This window comes from Glandiceps talaboti, chromosome 21 (assembly GCF_964340395.1).
Source record: "Glandiceps talaboti chromosome 21, keGlaTala1.1, whole genome shotgun sequence".
NCBI lineage: Eukaryota > Metazoa > Hemichordata > Enteropneusta > Spengelidae > Glandiceps > Glandiceps talaboti.
The window spans coordinates 9,572,981-9,591,257 of NC_135569.1; the positions used below are offsets into that span (position 1 = coordinate 9,572,981).

Consider the following 18,277-nt stretch of genomic DNA (forward strand, 5'->3'; position numbering starts at 1 on the left):
CGCTGAGTCGGCCGTAATTTTGAGGTGGTGATACATCTCTACAGTAGGAAAAACTTAAAACCCAAAGAAGAATTTGCAGGGAAGAAGGGAGGGATAAGCTGTCTGGAGAACTTGCAGAGAGAAGAGAAGGGAGGGATAAGCTCTCTGGCAGGTATTTTGTCACAAAAATACAACTTGAAAAGAAAAATGAAAAATGGAAAAAATTGATTGAGTATTGTAATTTCTCGATGGTTTTTGAGGTGTTTCCAGAAGGATTAGTTTTGATAGAAGCAGTTCGAACTGACTAACTTACCTAATATTCTCAACATGAGTGTATCAGGTTATAATCTTACAGCATAGCACAACAAAAAATAACAAAAAACACTTTTGCAGGTGTTGATTTTGACTACAGAAAACAAATCTGGGTGTCCGATTGTTTGGGTGATACAGCAAAGAGTTAGTTTACACTGGAACTGTATAATCATTCATTGCCTCTCCTGTAAACTATGCTCGCATTTGACGTGCAAGAATTTTGTTTGTGTATACGATTGTGGAAATTTGAACATGTGCGCAAAGTGTGTTAGCTCGAGTAGAAGTATAACCTGAATGACGTACATGTATGTGTGTGTGTGCTCCATAACTGAAGTCTACCTTGAAAGTAGGTGAGGGTCGTTATCCGGTCTGACCGATACCTGACCCGACTTGCTCCCTGTAGAAGTGCTGGATTTAAAGATGTTTGGAATAAGAATATGTGTGCATTGAACTCTATAGGATAATAGGTGGGGCATTGACACTGTAATGGAATACAAGAGTTTGTGTTAGGTGATCCAGCAACATTATGGACTAATACTTGATTGATGAATAGCGCTTTTGTAAGAATGTTGTTTGCGTTGTTATGAAAATAAAAGAATGTATTGGTGTATGCAATTTGAAGAAGTTAGATACCACTATGTATAATTAGTGTTTTAGTTGTACACTAGAGATTACAGCACAGGACAGGCTAGTGTGATAGGTATTTTAGGTGTATACCGGAGGTTACAGCACAGAACAGGCTAGTGTGATAGGTGTTTTAGTTATATACTGGAGGTTACAGCACAGGACAGGCTAGTGTGATAGGTGTTTTAGTTGTATACCGGAGGTTACAGCACAGGACAGGCTAGTGTGATAGGTGTTTTAGTTATATACTGGAGATTACAGCACAGGACAGGCTAGTGTGATAGGTATTTTAGGTGTATACCGGAGGTTACAGCACAGAACAGGCTAGCGTGATAGGTGTTTTAGTTATGTACTAGAGATTACAGCACAGGACAGGCTAGTGTGATAGGTGTTTTAGGTGCATACCGGAGGTTACAGCACGGTACAGGCTAGTGTGATAGGTGTTTTAGTTGTATACCGGAGGTTACAGCACAGGACAGGCTAGTGTGATAGGTGTTTTAGTTATGTACTAGAGATTACAGCACAGGACAGGCTAGTGTGATAGGTGTTTTAGTTATGTACTAGAGATTACAGCACAGGACAGGCTAGTGTGATAGGTGTTTTAGGTGCATACCGGAGGTTACAGCACGGTACAGGCTAGTGTGATAGGTGTTTTAGTTGTATACCGGAGGTTACAGCACAGGACAGGCTAGTGTGATACCGTACAGATTACAGATTTCACCGCTCTGCTTGTGTACAATTTACATGTGTATGTGCTACTTTCTGACTGAATGGTTAATTGAGAAAGTGTAAATAATTTAATTTTGATCACTGTGTGTGCTTGTTGCTGCATGTCAGACATTCTCAATAATTATGGTGGTGATGATAGGGTGGGGAAAGGGGTTCATTTACACCTAACATTTGTACAGGCTTTGCTACTGGTATTACCCTTGTGGTAGACCAGACTGTTTTGTTGGCTTTGACTTGTTATATTTGTTAAAGTGGTACTTCTGTTTAATTTATGATTTGACTGTAAACAATCTAAGATTTATGACTTGACCGTAAACAAACTAAGATTTTATGTGTCAGACAATTTATGGTAGTTATGGCCACAACAAATGTTATCTCAGAAGCCACTGCCTACCTGTGCATATTATTTTGGATAATCTCAGGAAGACTTACAGCGTATCTCTATACGTTGTATATTTTTATATTTTTCTCCTTGTGCAGTCATTTCAGGATAGGTATTAAACCCTTTCAGGACTAGGAACTTTCACGCCAAAATTTTTGAACAAAAATTCTTGTTTCTCTGTAATTTTTGGAAAAAGATCAACTTTATTTTAGATCAGAATTCAAGAAATATTACTTCCCAATGAAGTAATATTCTTAAATTTTAGAAAATGTTCTTACAATCAAGTTTCCATTTATTCCAATGTCCTCTCTAGGAATGAAAGGGTTAAACACAACTATTTTTGTATCGCGGACCATATGAACTTTGTAATTTTTTGTGTGAATATGCCAACAGTTAACAATATAGGGCAGAATACTAATGTGTCCACAGATAAGGTATCTCAGAGTTGGAATTTAGCATTAGTCCAGGACACGGAGAGTACTAAAAATCATATCTATTCTCAACAGACCTGTCATTCTATCTACTATTTATGGTGGTTACTGTTCTTTTTATTTTGTACTTTAGAGCAAGTGTGTATGTAGGGCAGATGTTGTTTGCTTGGTCATGCATGATTGACTCTGCAGTTGTTTTCACTGAAGTAGGGAGGATTATTTTTGTGTCATTGTCGATGTCTCCCCCCCCTCCTCCCTCGTATCTGCAGACTACACCCCCCCCCCCCCTCGTATCTGCAGACTACATGGGCTGGGCAAACATGAAAAAAAAAACATGAGGCACGAGGGTATTTAAATGATATGCGCACTGACCAGAAAAAAATTCTCTCTCTCTTTTAAAAATTTTTTTTTTGTATAAACAGTGTAGCTTAATCTGACAACTGTATGACTCTTACCAAATGGATAAATTCATGCTTTGCTGTATGTACATGTAGTTCTATGAATTTGTGATGTATATATGAGTTGTAATGACCCCATTTTGGTATTTATTTTGTACCAATCACCAGATGTTGAATCTGTCTGTTTCCATTTAAGTTTCCATGTGCCATTATTGAATACAAATAATAAGAATGATTTCAAATGAATGCGGTAGTCAACTGTAGTCTAGAAAATCTCTCCAAATACATGGATGATTGACAGTGTGGTATGGAAGACCCCATGTTGTGATCACATAAAGGAATATTCAGACACATTTTACTTTGTGTTATGTATGAATGGGTTAGTACAATGTCTATGTAAGATGAGGGGAAAGTGCAACAATTGGAGACTCCATGACCATATGCTAACCAAGGTTCAGGAAGCATACATAATGTGTAAAATAAAACAATAGTACAATAGTGTCCTTTACTAATATAATAGCGTAGAAGGACTAAACTACCTGAAAAAAATAATTTCATGACCATACTTGTCCTATCCAAACTTGAAAGCAATTAATAAAATAGATTTGCAACAATTGTCTCTTTTGTTTTCCACCAAATTAAAATCTTTGTTATTAATAGTGTCATTACATTACATTACATATACATGTATGTGTATGCAGGGATATAAAGAGGGGCGGCAGCCGGTGAAATTAACCGCCTACTCCACAATGCTTTGTCAGCCACTATATCAGATTCGTTCTTTCAACCACTGTATTTCCATTGATAGGCAGATTTGTAGATATTGAGAGGCTACTTTTAAAATTAACTACATCCCATAATATGTTATACAAGGAGTAAGGTACACTTGTCCAAGCTAAGGTAGATGTACTCTGTGACTGCTTTCAGCAACTTGATGATGCTTGCTACGTCACTGAAAGTACTTGAATTGTTGAAATGTAAATTCTACTACAAAGTCAGTATGTTTACACTACATACAAATGTCTGCCTAAATATGTGGACGTGATATCTGAGTACAAACACAATGTACAATGTTGTACAGCTCTATGTGTGGACTGGCTAAATGTTCCCATTTAGTCAACTTACTGTACAGTAAATATTCTAAAGTAAGGTTAAATGTACACTGCAAATAGAACACAAATATGACAAGTTGTTTGTTTTCATGACAAGTACATAGAAACGTTATTTAGCGTACACATATCAAGTATGTAGGATTTATGCCAAGTAAGATGTATCCTGTTAAATCCCACATAAGTACCAGATTGTATATTGTGTGTGTGTGTGTGTGTGTGTGTGTATGTGTGTATCAGTGTATATGTATGTATGTATGTATGTATGTATTGTATTGTATGTATGTATGTGTGTGTGTGTGTGTATGTATGTATGTATGTATGTATGTATGTATGTATGTATGTATGTATGTATGTATGCATGCCAAGGGTGCCATGGGAATAAAAGGTATGTTGATGAATTGATTTGAATTCTGTGCCTTTACAGCCTACTGTAATTGTCTGCTGTCATGTAGCTGTTAGCCAACCTACGTACTTTCAGTTCATGTAGGTAATGGTATCCACAGGTATCTTAACTTCCAAGCTATCTTACTACCACAGATAATGATATTGTAATTGTATCAGTCCACCTTTTTTTGGGTCCATGTCACCACATAATGTAGCCTGGCAAGATTTAACTGGGATCATACTTATAGAAATACAGACATAACTGCACAGCATATGTTCGCAATTTTGTTAATGTAGCTAAAATATTTACAACATTGAAAACTATTATTGGTCAGACCATATGTGGTATAGATACAAAACAGTATATTGTAAAATACTTTCAATAGCTCTCTGTCATGTAGAATTATGACAAAAAATGATACCTATATAAAAAATTTAAAAAAATTTAAAAAAAAATGTAAAAAACCCTGACATTTCTGACAAAAATGGGACAATTTCTGATAAAAACTAATGTCATTTTGTCTAGCCATTCTGTAGTGATGTAAACACCATCCAAATATTTAGGTAGTTATTACAGGATTTGTGTATAGTTTCAATCAGCCCGTATCCTTTGAGATTATAGTCATGAGACAGGTACACTGCTCCTAAATATTGCCATTGTGGTGATCTAAATATAGCAATATTTTCTCAAATTTATGCAGATTGCCAATTATCTTAATCAAGTTTAATATCACGGAAACAAAGCAGTTTGCTGTCTAATTCAAGGAAAGATAGGAACAATTTGAAATGAGAGTACAAGAAAATTAATTTCGTTGTCAAAGAGTCCTTTTGTTTTTTATGAAAAGCATCACAAATGTCATGGTTACGAACGATGAGTCACCGTTGTAGGCTATTATTAAAATTCCCTTACTTCATAAGGGAGGGTAGCACTTTGTTGTAACAGCCAATTTTTCTGCCTGTAGGTCATGACATTGAATTTATAAGATTAATGAATACTGGATGATGCAATTGTGGTTCAGTTGTCATGACAACTGTCTTAAAACATTGTGTGGAATATTATTACTTTTTTTTTTTTTTTTTAATCAGAGAGAAGTTGTCAGTCATACCAGGGTTTACCTCAGCTTTTTAAAATCGTTATCCCACCCCCCTTGAATATTCACAGACTAAACACATTGTTGCTTCTGTGTAACTACTAGCTAATTGGAATGCTAATGTGGATCATTGTTTTCATTGAAGACACAGAAATACCGGTTCTACATACTTGACCACTGCAGTGGATCAATCATATGTAAATGAGATCGTGACCGTTTATAGCTAAAGACAATAAGAAATTTAAGTCCGTGTGCGTGGTCTGCAAATAGTCTGTTACACCATAGACCCTCTGTCTATGGTTACACAAATGACATGAAATAACATGAATAACGTGACAGGAAGTATGCATATATGCATAGACACATTTCTAACCAGTACACATGATATGGTCATTTGGGTGGGGGTTGGGGGTGTATGAAGCGAGTTTTCATCCTGCAACTAACAGCTATTTATATGTTTTTTCGCTCAAAATTTCTAGAATGTGATACTGAACGTGTTCAGAATGTGTGGTTAACATAATCATTGGTTTGTGGATAGTTAGGCAGGCATAATATATGGTGTGGCTGTACTGTAAGCAGTCACGAGTGAAGGTGCCCCAGATAGTGAAGGTGCCCAACAAACATTCTATTCCCCACCCCTATGAGTGAAAGCAAAAGTGTAGTCGTAAAAATAGAGAAAACCACATCACTAAATGTTATTTGTAGAGAGCATATACAACAGAGGAGAGAGAGACTGGAACTGCTTTCACCCATTATACAAAATGTAATTATCCCATTAAGAATTGTAAACCTTGAATTAAAAAAATAAATAAAAAACACTTGCTTTCAGAAATGTGTTAAGACTGAATAGCAGTGGCTACAGTGAACCTGTGTGGTTTTCCTGTGTTATACAAGTGACCACAGAGTTATTTCAGTAATTAAAATGACATGTGATATCTCCCACTGGTCTTGATTTGGTCTTTATTTGTATTTCCGCAGTAGGAAACAAATGAGATTCATTGTTCTGTATGGAAGCCATCCCACTGGTCTCTGATGTAACTGTTGACCATTAACTCTCCTGTGGGTGACAAGTCTGACACTAACTACAAACCCTGCATTGTTTCACTTTGAGTTGACAGCATGAGGTTTACAACTGTTATTTCAGTTTTAAAATGAAAGTGGAAATTGAGAGATTGTTGTACATTTGGCACATTCTTCTCTCTACATTGAGGGTGGGGTGTTCACCCATTTTATGTGTAGTTCCTCATCCTACAAACGATTTGACTTTTAATGAATCCGTTTTGTACCCGTAAGTGGAAATCTCTCTAACAAATGTCAAATTGAGAAATATAAGATTTTTTTGCTGTAGGAAACGCATTGTACTAAAATTAGTGTCAACAAAAGAACTATTTTTCCTCATTACATACCAGCTTTGTATTCATAGCATTATATACTACTACATACTGATTGGAAATTGATTATGTTCACTGAAACATTTCCAGTTTTGGCCAATTTAGTGTTGGGGGACAGGTCTAAATGAAAGTAGAAATTGAGAGATTGTTGTACATTTGCGTATTTTCTCTCTACATTGGGGGTAGGGTGTTTGAGTATTTTAGTTGTCATTCTACAAAAGTGATTTACTTTGAATGGATCTGTTTTGTACCCCTAAGTGGAAACATCTCTAAAAAAATTGTCAAATTGAGTAATAGAAGAATTTTTGCTGTACTAAATGCGTTGTACTAAAATAAGTTAAAGTGCCAACGAAAGAATAATTTTTCCTCATTACATACCAGCTTTGTATTCCTAGCACTACATACTGATTTGAAATTGACTGTTCGCCGAAATATTTCTAGTTTTGGCCAATTTAGGTGGGAGGGGGGTCTGAGGCCTAACTAAAAGAATTTAGTTCTTTATCCTAAATTGTTTAGCCTACAATGTTGGGCATGAAGTGTTCCCAGCATGCACTGCTCCGATCGGTACTTCCTGTTCGGACAAGTTGGAATCCCAGACTGTTGCTTGGGGAGGTCTCGTAGGCAGAGCCCCAGCGGCGAGAGTCTGGGTAATCAAGACTATTAATTTGCGAGAACATAAACTGTTCTTTTTGTGCTCTCTTCAAGTTCAAACATCACTGAATAATTCTGAGTTCTTGAGGGAGATTGATATTTATTACAAAAATGAAATAAGTTACCAACAAACCAAGTTGGAAGTGTAAAATATAAGACTTTCTACTTGATGAGGATGTGATCAAAACATAGACAAGACTCCCGAAATAAGTTATCAAAATATAATGTCTGAACTTTCAACAACAACAACAACAACAACAACAACAACAACAACAACAATGGAATAAGAGTCTTGATGAAAGGTAGACAGACTGCAGAACTAAGTTATCAAAAAATCATGGTAGTAAGATAGGAGACTCTTTAGATATTGAGAAAGGCTATTTCAAGGAGCACTTACTAAGAAGAATGACAGAATGATTGACATGTTGATCTAGTTCCTCAGACTATCGGACTCCTCGCAGTCAATCCATCGTTTAGATTTATGTGAGCTTAGATTTCATTACTGAAGTCAAGATCATTCCACAGACTCATTAACGCTGCACTAGTTGTACTCAGGGAAATATTTTTTTGATCATAGAATTAAAAATATGTGAGAATGAATATTCATGGCCTCTAGGTTTATACATAGTAATGAAATATCTACTAGTACCCACAGAGTCAAAACAATTCTTGGAAGCAAATTCCAACTTTTTCACCGATGTCTCATCGGCATCATCAGGGGTGTACTACAAAAAAACTAAGAATATATTGACAGAAAATGGTCAAACTACTAACAATTAGATGACTATGAGGTCAATTTTATCTATAAGTTAGTTGTAGTATAGTGATAAGGTGACGTCATGATTCATGGAGTGCAAACTCAAAATCGATTTGATTGGATATATTGTACCATATACCATGTGTAGTGTTAAACAAATATGTTTACCTCCATGCATGTAAATTTATACATTGAATTTGGAATGCTGTTCGCCTGAATACTTCCAGTCTTGTTTTCTTCATAATCATTAGCTAATTCACCATAATGTGCATTTTTCTGGAGGGCAGGAGGTTTAATTACACAAATTAGGGAGTCATGGGGTTTACTTACACATATTAGCGAGTTATGTAAGTTTGTTGTTTTGCACAAACTAGATATACCACTTCAAAAAAATTGTCTGGGAACAATGCTGATGCTTAGTCAGATAAGTGTTAGTCTGGATGCCAACTGTGGTAAACCACAGTCTGGTCAAGGTCCCTCAATCAGCACAAAAAGTTGTTCATCCAATCAGTGAATAACAACTACTATATGATGTAAACAGTATATAAGTAGCATCCTGAGCTGACAAATATGCCATATTTGGACATTACATAACTGTCCCAATAAACACTAACTGTATGAGGGACTGTTATTGGTTAGAATTTTGTGATGATGTTGATGACTGTGTGGGTGGCTGTGGATGAATTTTAAATTGCAGCTCAGGACTTCTAGAGTAACGACTTTGACTATACTGTGAGCAGAGGTGTTGTAAATGGTAACAATACTGTATAGGAACTAGACTAACATCGCTGGATCTGTGTTAGTCCATTGTGCTTGCTCTCTGTTACAACAGAGCCACAGATTCAGTAACCTTAACAGGTTGCAATAGAATGAATGTAGGGAAGTCACAGATCTATTAACAGAAATAGGCTAGAAATGTATGAAAATAGAAGAGAAAGAAATACATGTCGCTATTATATTTGCAAAAGTATGTCACACACTTATTTGTATAGATTTTCTTGCAGCTATCTTTTTGACATTTTGTTGGCAAACTTCCTCAGTGGTATGATTTGTGGACAGCCATAATAACCTTATCACCAGAAATCTCATATGGTAGATAATCTGAATCCGGTCCCTGAATGATCAAAGTAGAGAATTATTGAAAAGAAATAAATCCTGGATCTGGCGGAAGGCCAACATATTCTGGAGTCCTGGGTGATCTTTGTAGAAGAAGACCCTAGACTAAATAGTTTGCAATTTTCTAATTTGTAGTTTTGCCAAGTATGTTCAGCCAAGCATACAGACAACTAGTTGGATGCCATTGCTTTCTACTAGATTGTACTGTAGTTGCCATAAACAAGTTATTTTTGTACCTGTAATCCTGAAATCTAGGACAGTTTGAATGGATGACCATGTTGACCCATGCTTTAAGGGTCACAGTTGGTAGAGCAAGAATGGTGCCTGTGGCAAACACATGTCAGAGATTATGTTTTAATGATTGAATCATTCTGTATTTGGAAATTTATTGAATGGTCTGCTATTCAGCAGTGTGCTAGTGTTGAAGCAAAAAGAAACAGGAATACCTGCAGCAAACTTTTTACGTGTGGTAGGTTCAACACCCTTCTTCAATAAAAAGATACACACATACCTACCAGTGCTGGGCCTTTTCAACCAGATTGCAGCAGTAATAGGAGGCATACCAGTACATGCATGAGCCAACCTCTTGTGACTGATAACCCTTGCATATTTGAGTGTTCTTGTCGTGTTGGTCTCAGAGTTCTATTGACCTTCTCCCCAACCCAAATGCACGAGGACCTGCCCCTTCTTTGAACCGCATTGAAAGATGATATTACCCATTTCTCCGAGTCCTGTTTCATTTTAGAACACATGTAATGAGTTTGAAAAATGATGCCGAGTGACCTGACTTACAGAAGATCATATGTGAAATATACCGATAATAAGATTATTTTTCTGAAACTTGCTTATATGGTCATAACCTTCTTGATTAAATGATTACTTCAATCATGTGAGTTGTAGACCAAGTCTTCCCTGTCTGCATAATATTGACAATACTGGCATGTACATGTTAAGTTTAGCAACAAAGTAACAACCGCAATCACCACTATCAAATCACACCTATTGTTGCTTAGCCATAGAATGATAAAAATAGCACCATATATAAATCTGATACAAGGTCCTTCACTAGACCCATTGTTTAGATAAGGCATATCTTATCCTTGTTGGTGTCAACTTTCAGACACAAAGACAGTACAGTAGTCATTTCTAATATTATTTGTTGACTGTTTGTCAACTGTCTGGCAGTGTTTTCTGTCTGCTGTCTGCATGGTCTGGTAATGGTTTCCTTCTGATGTTTGGTCTGGTACCTAGTGGCAGTGCTTCCTTGTACAGTCTGCTCTGGTAGCGTTCCTTATGTTGTTGTCTGGTCTGGCTGTGCTTTCCTTGTGTTGTCTGGTCTGGCGGTGTTTCCCCCCATGTTGTCTGGTCTGGCTGTGCTTTCCTTGTGTCGTCTGGTCTGGTAGTGTTTCCTTGTGTTGTCTGGTCTGGTAGTGTTATCCTTGTGGTGTCTGGTCTGACTGTGCTTTCCTTGTGCTGCATTTGACTCTGAGCTCACTTTTTATCTGCTCAAATTGGGTACAACGAGGGTGGGCACATTCCTCGGGCTCAAATTCGGTACAATTGGGAGAGGGTTGGACTCACTTTTTATCTGTTTCAAATTCAGTGTAATTTGGAGGATATGGAGGAGGGGGCATGGTTAGGGACCCTCATTTAAAGATTAGAAGCTGCAAAAAAGTAAAAAATTCTGAATGGATTTTCCCCCCACCTTCATATTTAGGACTTGAAGGTACCAAAAAAAAACCAATGAATAATGAGAAATATGTAGTACTGATGAATTTTCAACCCAATTCAAGATATATTTGAGTTTCAAAATGTTTAAATAAACTGTAAAATTGAAGTTGTATTCCATCTGAATGAATTTACAAATTTTTGAAAACAGGAAAACAAAAAAAAATTAATTTTTTCTGTTACAGATGCATTTTTGTAGTTGGAATAAACAAACAACTCCTGACTGTAGAGTAAAGGTCAACACACTTTTGTATGGTTCATAAAGCAGTGCATTGTGGGACAGTGACAATAATATCAGTGTGTCTTTAGTGTTTTGGCAGTCAACATGTTTTGCGTAATATGTAGGCTCTTGTTTCATGTCAGGGTCACCAGGGGTCAAAAAAACAAGCGGAAGTTAGATTCAGCAACAGGTTTGAAGTCCTTTCGTTGGCAAGTTGCCATGCACTGTTCACTGTGTTTACAATGATTGCAAAAAAAACCATCTCTGTTGTGGGTTTTTTTCAGTGAGTGTCCTTGAGGCTTCATAATCAGTAGAGTTGTTATGTATTGAGAACTATTCATTCTTACATACCCCTCATTCTGTATTCCATGTGGGGTGAAATGACAGCTCTTTGATTTAAGAAAGAGAACGTGAAACTGTATGCATAAATTGAAAACATGCCAGCTGTTAGTATTTTGCTACCGGAATCAAACCATTGTAAAATGAATTCCATCACCAAATGCAAGTGATTCGGAGAAACAAGGTGACATTGAGAACAAAATTGAATTCCCATGATTCACTTTCTTCTAAAACGATAAACGATAAAACGATACTTCTACATTAAACTTGAGGAATGACATGAGATATGTTTGCGTAATATGAGGCATGAAGTATGTGTTCATAACACAAGTTATGTGTCGGTAACGTGATATTAGCTCACATCTGTGTATATATAATCTGTAACTCAGGAAATGTCTGTTTTTGTTACGGCTTAAAGTGATGATAAACCTGAACAGATAGACAAGGTCTTTATATATTATTGAATGGCAGTGGCAGGATTGGTTATTATGGTATTAAATTCTTAGGATTCATCTTGAATTGTGTAAGATAGTACAGATGAATGATCAAACCAAGGACAAAATCTATTCAGAAATATTTACCTCTGGAGAATAATTTGAAAAAAATTGAAAAAAAATTGAATATTGCAAAGGTAAATGCTTGAAATTACAAAGTGATTTTTAAAAACGCAGCTGAAAATTTCAGAAAAATGATAATTTTTTTGATGCTATGGTAACAAGATAGTCAGTGCAGCCAAATTAACATGCCACTGATGTACAGAATTTTGCTCTCGACCCAATCAAAATTTGGAGTTCTCCATCTCTTACTATGTGGTGACTCGCAATATAAACCTATTTTGTCACTTTGACCTGCACAACAAAATTGTCACACACTGACCACTACCAGCAATTGAAAATTTCAACCGTAGAATTCTAAAATGCTGTGGCTAAATAAAAATAACAGCACCTGTGAAATTGTTGAACAAGATTGAAAATAGGTCAAGTTGTCATACATTTGTAATAATTCTTGTAGACTACGATATTAATCGGCAGACCTTTTACTGCAACCTTATTTGCATATCAAATATGCCGATTTTTAATAGCTCTCGGCATGATGTGTATGTACTCAATCCAACAAACCGTGTACTAATTCTTTTATATCGGTTCAGAATAGCTATAATATACTCAGATTGTATTCTGTACATATCTTAATTTATTAACAAATATTTTTACCAGCAGTTCCTGTAGCATTTCACAAGAAACATCAAATACGGTCAAATACTTATTTGATCTAATTTTCACTGATTTAGCAAAGTGTGCTTGGTATCAATGAAGGAAAGGTGTTTCAAGACATTTAATTTTAACGAAAAAACTATACTGGTGAAAATGGATTCCAAGATTCCACTGAAAGCGTGGTTGAACGTCAGTTTTTCTTAATGAGTGTGGAATCATATTGTCACAACTAATGTAGATATTTCTAATATGGGGTAGAAGGAGTGAGGGGAAGGGTGTATCTCATAAAATTACCATATTAAATGTTCATTTAGCGTACTGTCTAAAGGGAAAACTGCAAGTCAGCAAAGACTAAAGGACCATGACATAATTGTACATGTATACCTCATTGTATTGTACAGTGTAAATTGTCAAATGGAATTAAAATGTCAACTCAGCTACAAAATTATCACCAGGAGACATGATGTGGCAGAAGAAGGAGTTTGGTGCCAGCGTGGTCTCTATGTAAATGGTAACGGTACTGTGTAGGAACTAGGCTAAGGAAGAAAGAACGAACTAGGCTAAGGAAGAAAGAACGTGATGGCTACTTGCCCTCAAGGCCAAAACACAGAAAGTAAACAAATGAATAATACAGTATTTGATTGCAGTTCAGTGCTGGACAATAGATTTAATCTCGTAATGTAGTCAATTATATAACAACTTTCTTATTTCTGGGAATATGTCCTTGTCAGTTATTGGAATTCGATAATTGATTCTTTCTTTAAGACGTAACCCCCCACCCGCCTCCCCATGATTGTAGTTTGTACCACCCAAATGTATTTAAAGAAGTAACCAGTTATTGAAATCTAAGAATTGACAAGTTTAAATTGACAGAATTGAGAGAGTTGTTGTATAGCTAACTATTGTTAACATGGACTAGCATATGGATAAACATTTTTAAAAACTGTACAGTTGTGCTACAATGCCATTGGCGGTATGCAGTATCTCCAGTTTCAATTTAATGAAGCAGTTGGTGGCTTTCATTTGCCAATAGTTGAAAATTCAGAAACTCTCACACAAAATCAGAAATATAAAAAGTGTACTGTTGATGAAGTTTGCATATTTCCTGTTTTTGTAAAAATTGAATTGATGAAGTGTTTCATCGCTGGCTTTGATTGGGTGACAAAGTCTAAGTTTTAAGAACATGATATCTATTATAATCAAATAACGTAGTATCACTATCCTTTAAGATGAAGTTCACGGCTTAGTCACTGTAGATTAGGATTAAAATACAGAAATGCCAGTTGTCTGGTAGACCTACAGAAAAAGTTGGTCAAGAACCCATTTAGAATGGCCTGATGTCATCCCTTATGGCTCCACTGATAAGAGATAACACTAATGCAATGACAACGCCCCCCCCCCCCCCCCCCCCATTATAAAAAAAACCATTGTAACACAAAGTTCTTTAATTAATACTCAAATTTGCATACCACCATAGTATCATATGTATAGCAAATCAAACATTCCAGGCAATAGCAAATGTTTACGACAGAGAAAAATTATCAAAAAAGAACTAGTGCATTGCAGTTTATTTATGATGATTACTATGGGTAGGCGTAATGGCAGATAGGAATGCAGAGGAAGAAAAGAGCTATACACATTTGATATAAGTTGCTTTTGATGTATGCCGTCACATGATTTATATTGAGCAAAAGAAATTGATGTAGTATGAAGTTCTACATTCGTTCTGTAGTCAGAATTTAATGATTTACTTTCGGCAATTGTACTGTGAAAAACAAACAAAAAAGAGGCCGTATACATGTAGTATGGTCTGATTTAGGGCAAAGTGTGAATTACAATGCTGTAATATTAGATATTGCAATCTAACGAACAAGTTCGTCCCAGCGGTTGTACGTGTCCTTGAATTGCTGCGTGTCACCTCAACTTCACCTTTCTAGAGGGGAGATAAGCCATACATGGAATAGCTTCACGTCGGTGTTCCATATATTGATGTCTGTGGGAAAATGAGGTGTGCATTCCACATTGTGGTTTCCAAGTGATCAAATCAGAGGTGTGGTTTTGGCTCATATTTTAACTGGCTTCGATAGGTTTTACGCCCTTCTGGAATTATTTTGTCTGGTTTGTTTTACTTTGAATTTTGTGAAATTTGAAAATACATGAAATTGGCCTTTTCTAAATTACTCAAATTTAATTAACTGTCATTCCTATTTGGGTCATGAAACTCAAAGCCAAATTAATGTTGGTGTCGTACGAATAAGTGTTATTTTTATCAACATGGTAAACATAAGGGAGGGGGTGATGGTGTAGCCACCGGTAAACATAAGGGAGGGGGGTGTGATAATCTTGATGTGATTGGGGGGGGGGCTGACATTCCCATTTGATCAAAGTGTTATAATGTATTTAATTTCATCTTACCAGAGATGACATAAAAAATAGGCCGTAGATTGATGAAACAGGGTTAACTATCCACTCGGATTCTATTAACTGTATTATGTGTGTCATTTCATGTTGGCGTAACCCCAGGTGAAACATAAAACAACCCCACTGTATTATCTGACTGTGACACAGTTTGTTCTTTACTCAGAAGGATTAAGTTTGATGGCATCATTTTTATTATCAATAGGTCTTAAAGCAAGCCAAAACCAATACTATTGATACTGACATTGCATTAACAGAAGACAAGATAAAAAAAGTAACTATTTATTGTTCAGGGAAATCTTGTTTTACGGGTAAAAAGCCTCAGGGATGCCATAAAACTAGATGTTCACTTTAAACTTCAAATTGAGATGATATTGATTAAACTATGTAACTTTATGAGGTATTGATTATGTGGTCTTGTGAGTTTGTAGAATTTAAAAAAAAAAATTGTGGTAGATTAATACAAAAAGAATATGTTGCCTCTGCGTATGTCAGACTTTTTATATTTCTGGAACGTATCTGTGCATTCCATGGATTTTAATTGGGTTGGTATTCTGGAATTTAATTAGTTTGGTATTCCATGCAGGCTTCTCATATGCTAACCAGCCTGGGAGTATTACAATACAGTGTAATTTCCCTAGTTGCAAGGGTCAGTATTGAGTTCGTTATGTAAGAGTGCATCAAATGTGTGTGCTGGTTTTAATTGGCCGTATAATAACATTTTGTAGTATTGGAAGTAGATTATATGAAAAGTGGAAAATGTTCTTAAGTTTGTTGTCGAAATGCACTCTACATGTTGGCTGTTTGATGTGTTTACTTAGTATGTTTATGGAATATATTGATGTATGTAGATTTCGTATCTGAAATTGACTTCTAGTGTTTGATTCTGAAATACAAATTTATCTGTGTATGTGAACAAATTTGTGATATCAAATATTTCTAAATAAATTGGGAATGGGGGTAGGATACTATTGACAAGGTCAAAAAACATTAATGTATGGAAGAGAAGTTGAAAGAAATGTTGAAAGAAAATAAATAATAAAATCATGAAAATTGTGAAGTCTCACAAGAAATAGTGGATGTGAAAACTGACATCAAATTTAAAAGACATATAAAACTGTTTTTTCCAATCTGTAATGGCTGTACATCTGATGACAAGAAACCAATAACACAACAGAGACCATATGGAAAACAACGGAAAACATAACTACCTGAAGTAGACACTCACAGATAAAAAAATAATAAAAAATAAAATAAAAAATCTACCTACCCCATCTAAAATTGAGTGTAGTCGGAACTACACAATTTTTTTGTTAAGCTTAACAATTTTTGTACAGTCAAACCTCTAATAGCGACCACTTGCGAACAACAGCCACCATAGAACATTCCTGTCGCATTTTCAATGTTATATATCCCTTACTGAGTGCCACTCTTATGTGACCAACATTAAGACATTTCTTTAGGCCGTTCATATTTTGTATATAAAATATTGCTTATTACCATTTTAAAGTTAGAAATTAAATTTCCCCTTTTCTCTTTTATTTTTGCAGTCACATATTGATGACATTGGAGGAAAGAAAGCCAAATGTGAATTTATTCCCCCTGATCATAAATTTGGTCATGATGCAATAGTGACGTCAGGCGTATGGATGGGACAGCCGCATTCCATTGTTACACCAATTCATCGACTGTCAGCGTTCAGGCCGTGGTCGCCAAGTGCCCTCACAAAAGACGGCAAGTTAAAGGAAGGATTGATCGATCCATCAGGAGGATTTGTGAGAGATGGGTAAGCTTCATATATACTGCCCTCTATGTTGTAGATAAGATTTCTTTTGTTTTAGTTCATAGCACTTTATTTGCAGTAATCTCAGAACACTAGTTTTGATCTGTTGTTTTCTTCATACTATTTGAAAATCTAAGTGCGAACAATTATGTCGTCAATAAAATGATGTTACAGGTATGCAGTTGATCTGTGAAAGAGATATTTGAATGTTTTTACAAGTCCTAGATCTGCCATTTCACTCATTCATTTCACACTGTTTGTCATAAAGAATATGAGAGGTAATCTTTCTGTCTTTCTTTCCTCTTCTAGTCATTTTGTTGCCCCTTCCTATCTGAGTACTGGTCCTCCTGTACTTCTAAATCCAGACCGTGTTATACCTCATAACTCCAGCTCAAACAACAGGTAATAAATCATCAGAAATTTTGTCATCAACAATCATCATACTTACACTGAAAAAACTGTACATTTTATCTCTTTTTCACCAAATATTTTTAAACCAATTGATAAATAAATAACATAACTATAAATCTAGTCTAAAATGCTGTAGAGAATTGTAAAAATATTATTGTGAACGAGATATTTTGACTAATAGAAGTTGGGAAAAATGACCATTTTACTCTTTTTTTCACCAATTTTTACATCAATTGATAACAAAATAAGGTTACTATGAATCAAGTTCATGATGAAAAAAAATTGATTGTAAATAAGAATTTTTTAATTTAAAAAAAAAGAGAGAGTGACCTTAGGACTGCAGTGATTGTAGCCATTATATTACTGTAGTGTTTCTTCACTTTTTTCTCACTGTCAAATTTTTTTTTCTGATATTGCCAGATATGATACACATTTTCAACCCAATGTTGCACTGGCACCACCCGGCGCACAAAAAGTCCAAGCTGAAATGAAGTCACCCAAAATGAAGGAAATTTCAGCAGAAACAGATAAGGAATCCAAGAAGGAAAACAAAGAAAATATGGAAGTGGAAGATACAGGGAAAGAAGACCAAGAATTTAAAGCAGCTGAAATCAGTGAGTAGACTGATCTTGGAGTTGTTGGTCTTTTGACAAAATTGAGATATCTTACAAGGAATTAACAGCTCTCAAATGTCAGAGATGTTCTGATAATGAAACTAAGTGATAATAGGTGAATACATGTCTTCCAAGGAAAGAGACGATTCCTTAGATGGTCACAGCTTGTGTCTTTATGGTTCTCGGTTGTTACTTT

At 35.7% G+C, this 18,277-nt stretch overlaps 1 protein-coding gene across 1 annotated transcript in view; it reads left to right on the forward strand.

The window, feature by feature from the left end:
* LOC144451160 (ski oncogene-like) overlaps positions 1-18,277 on the forward strand; it is a 41,943-nt gene that overhangs the window by 15,914 nt on the left and 7,752 nt on the right. The window contains exons 2-4 of the mRNA XM_078141941.1: positions 16,824-17,059; positions 17,366-17,458; positions 17,888-18,081. Coding sequence (XP_077998067.1) covers positions 16,824-17,059; positions 17,366-17,458; positions 17,888-18,081 — 523 coding nt within the window. The remainder of the gene's footprint in view (positions 1-16,823; positions 17,060-17,365; positions 17,459-17,887; positions 18,082-18,277) is intronic.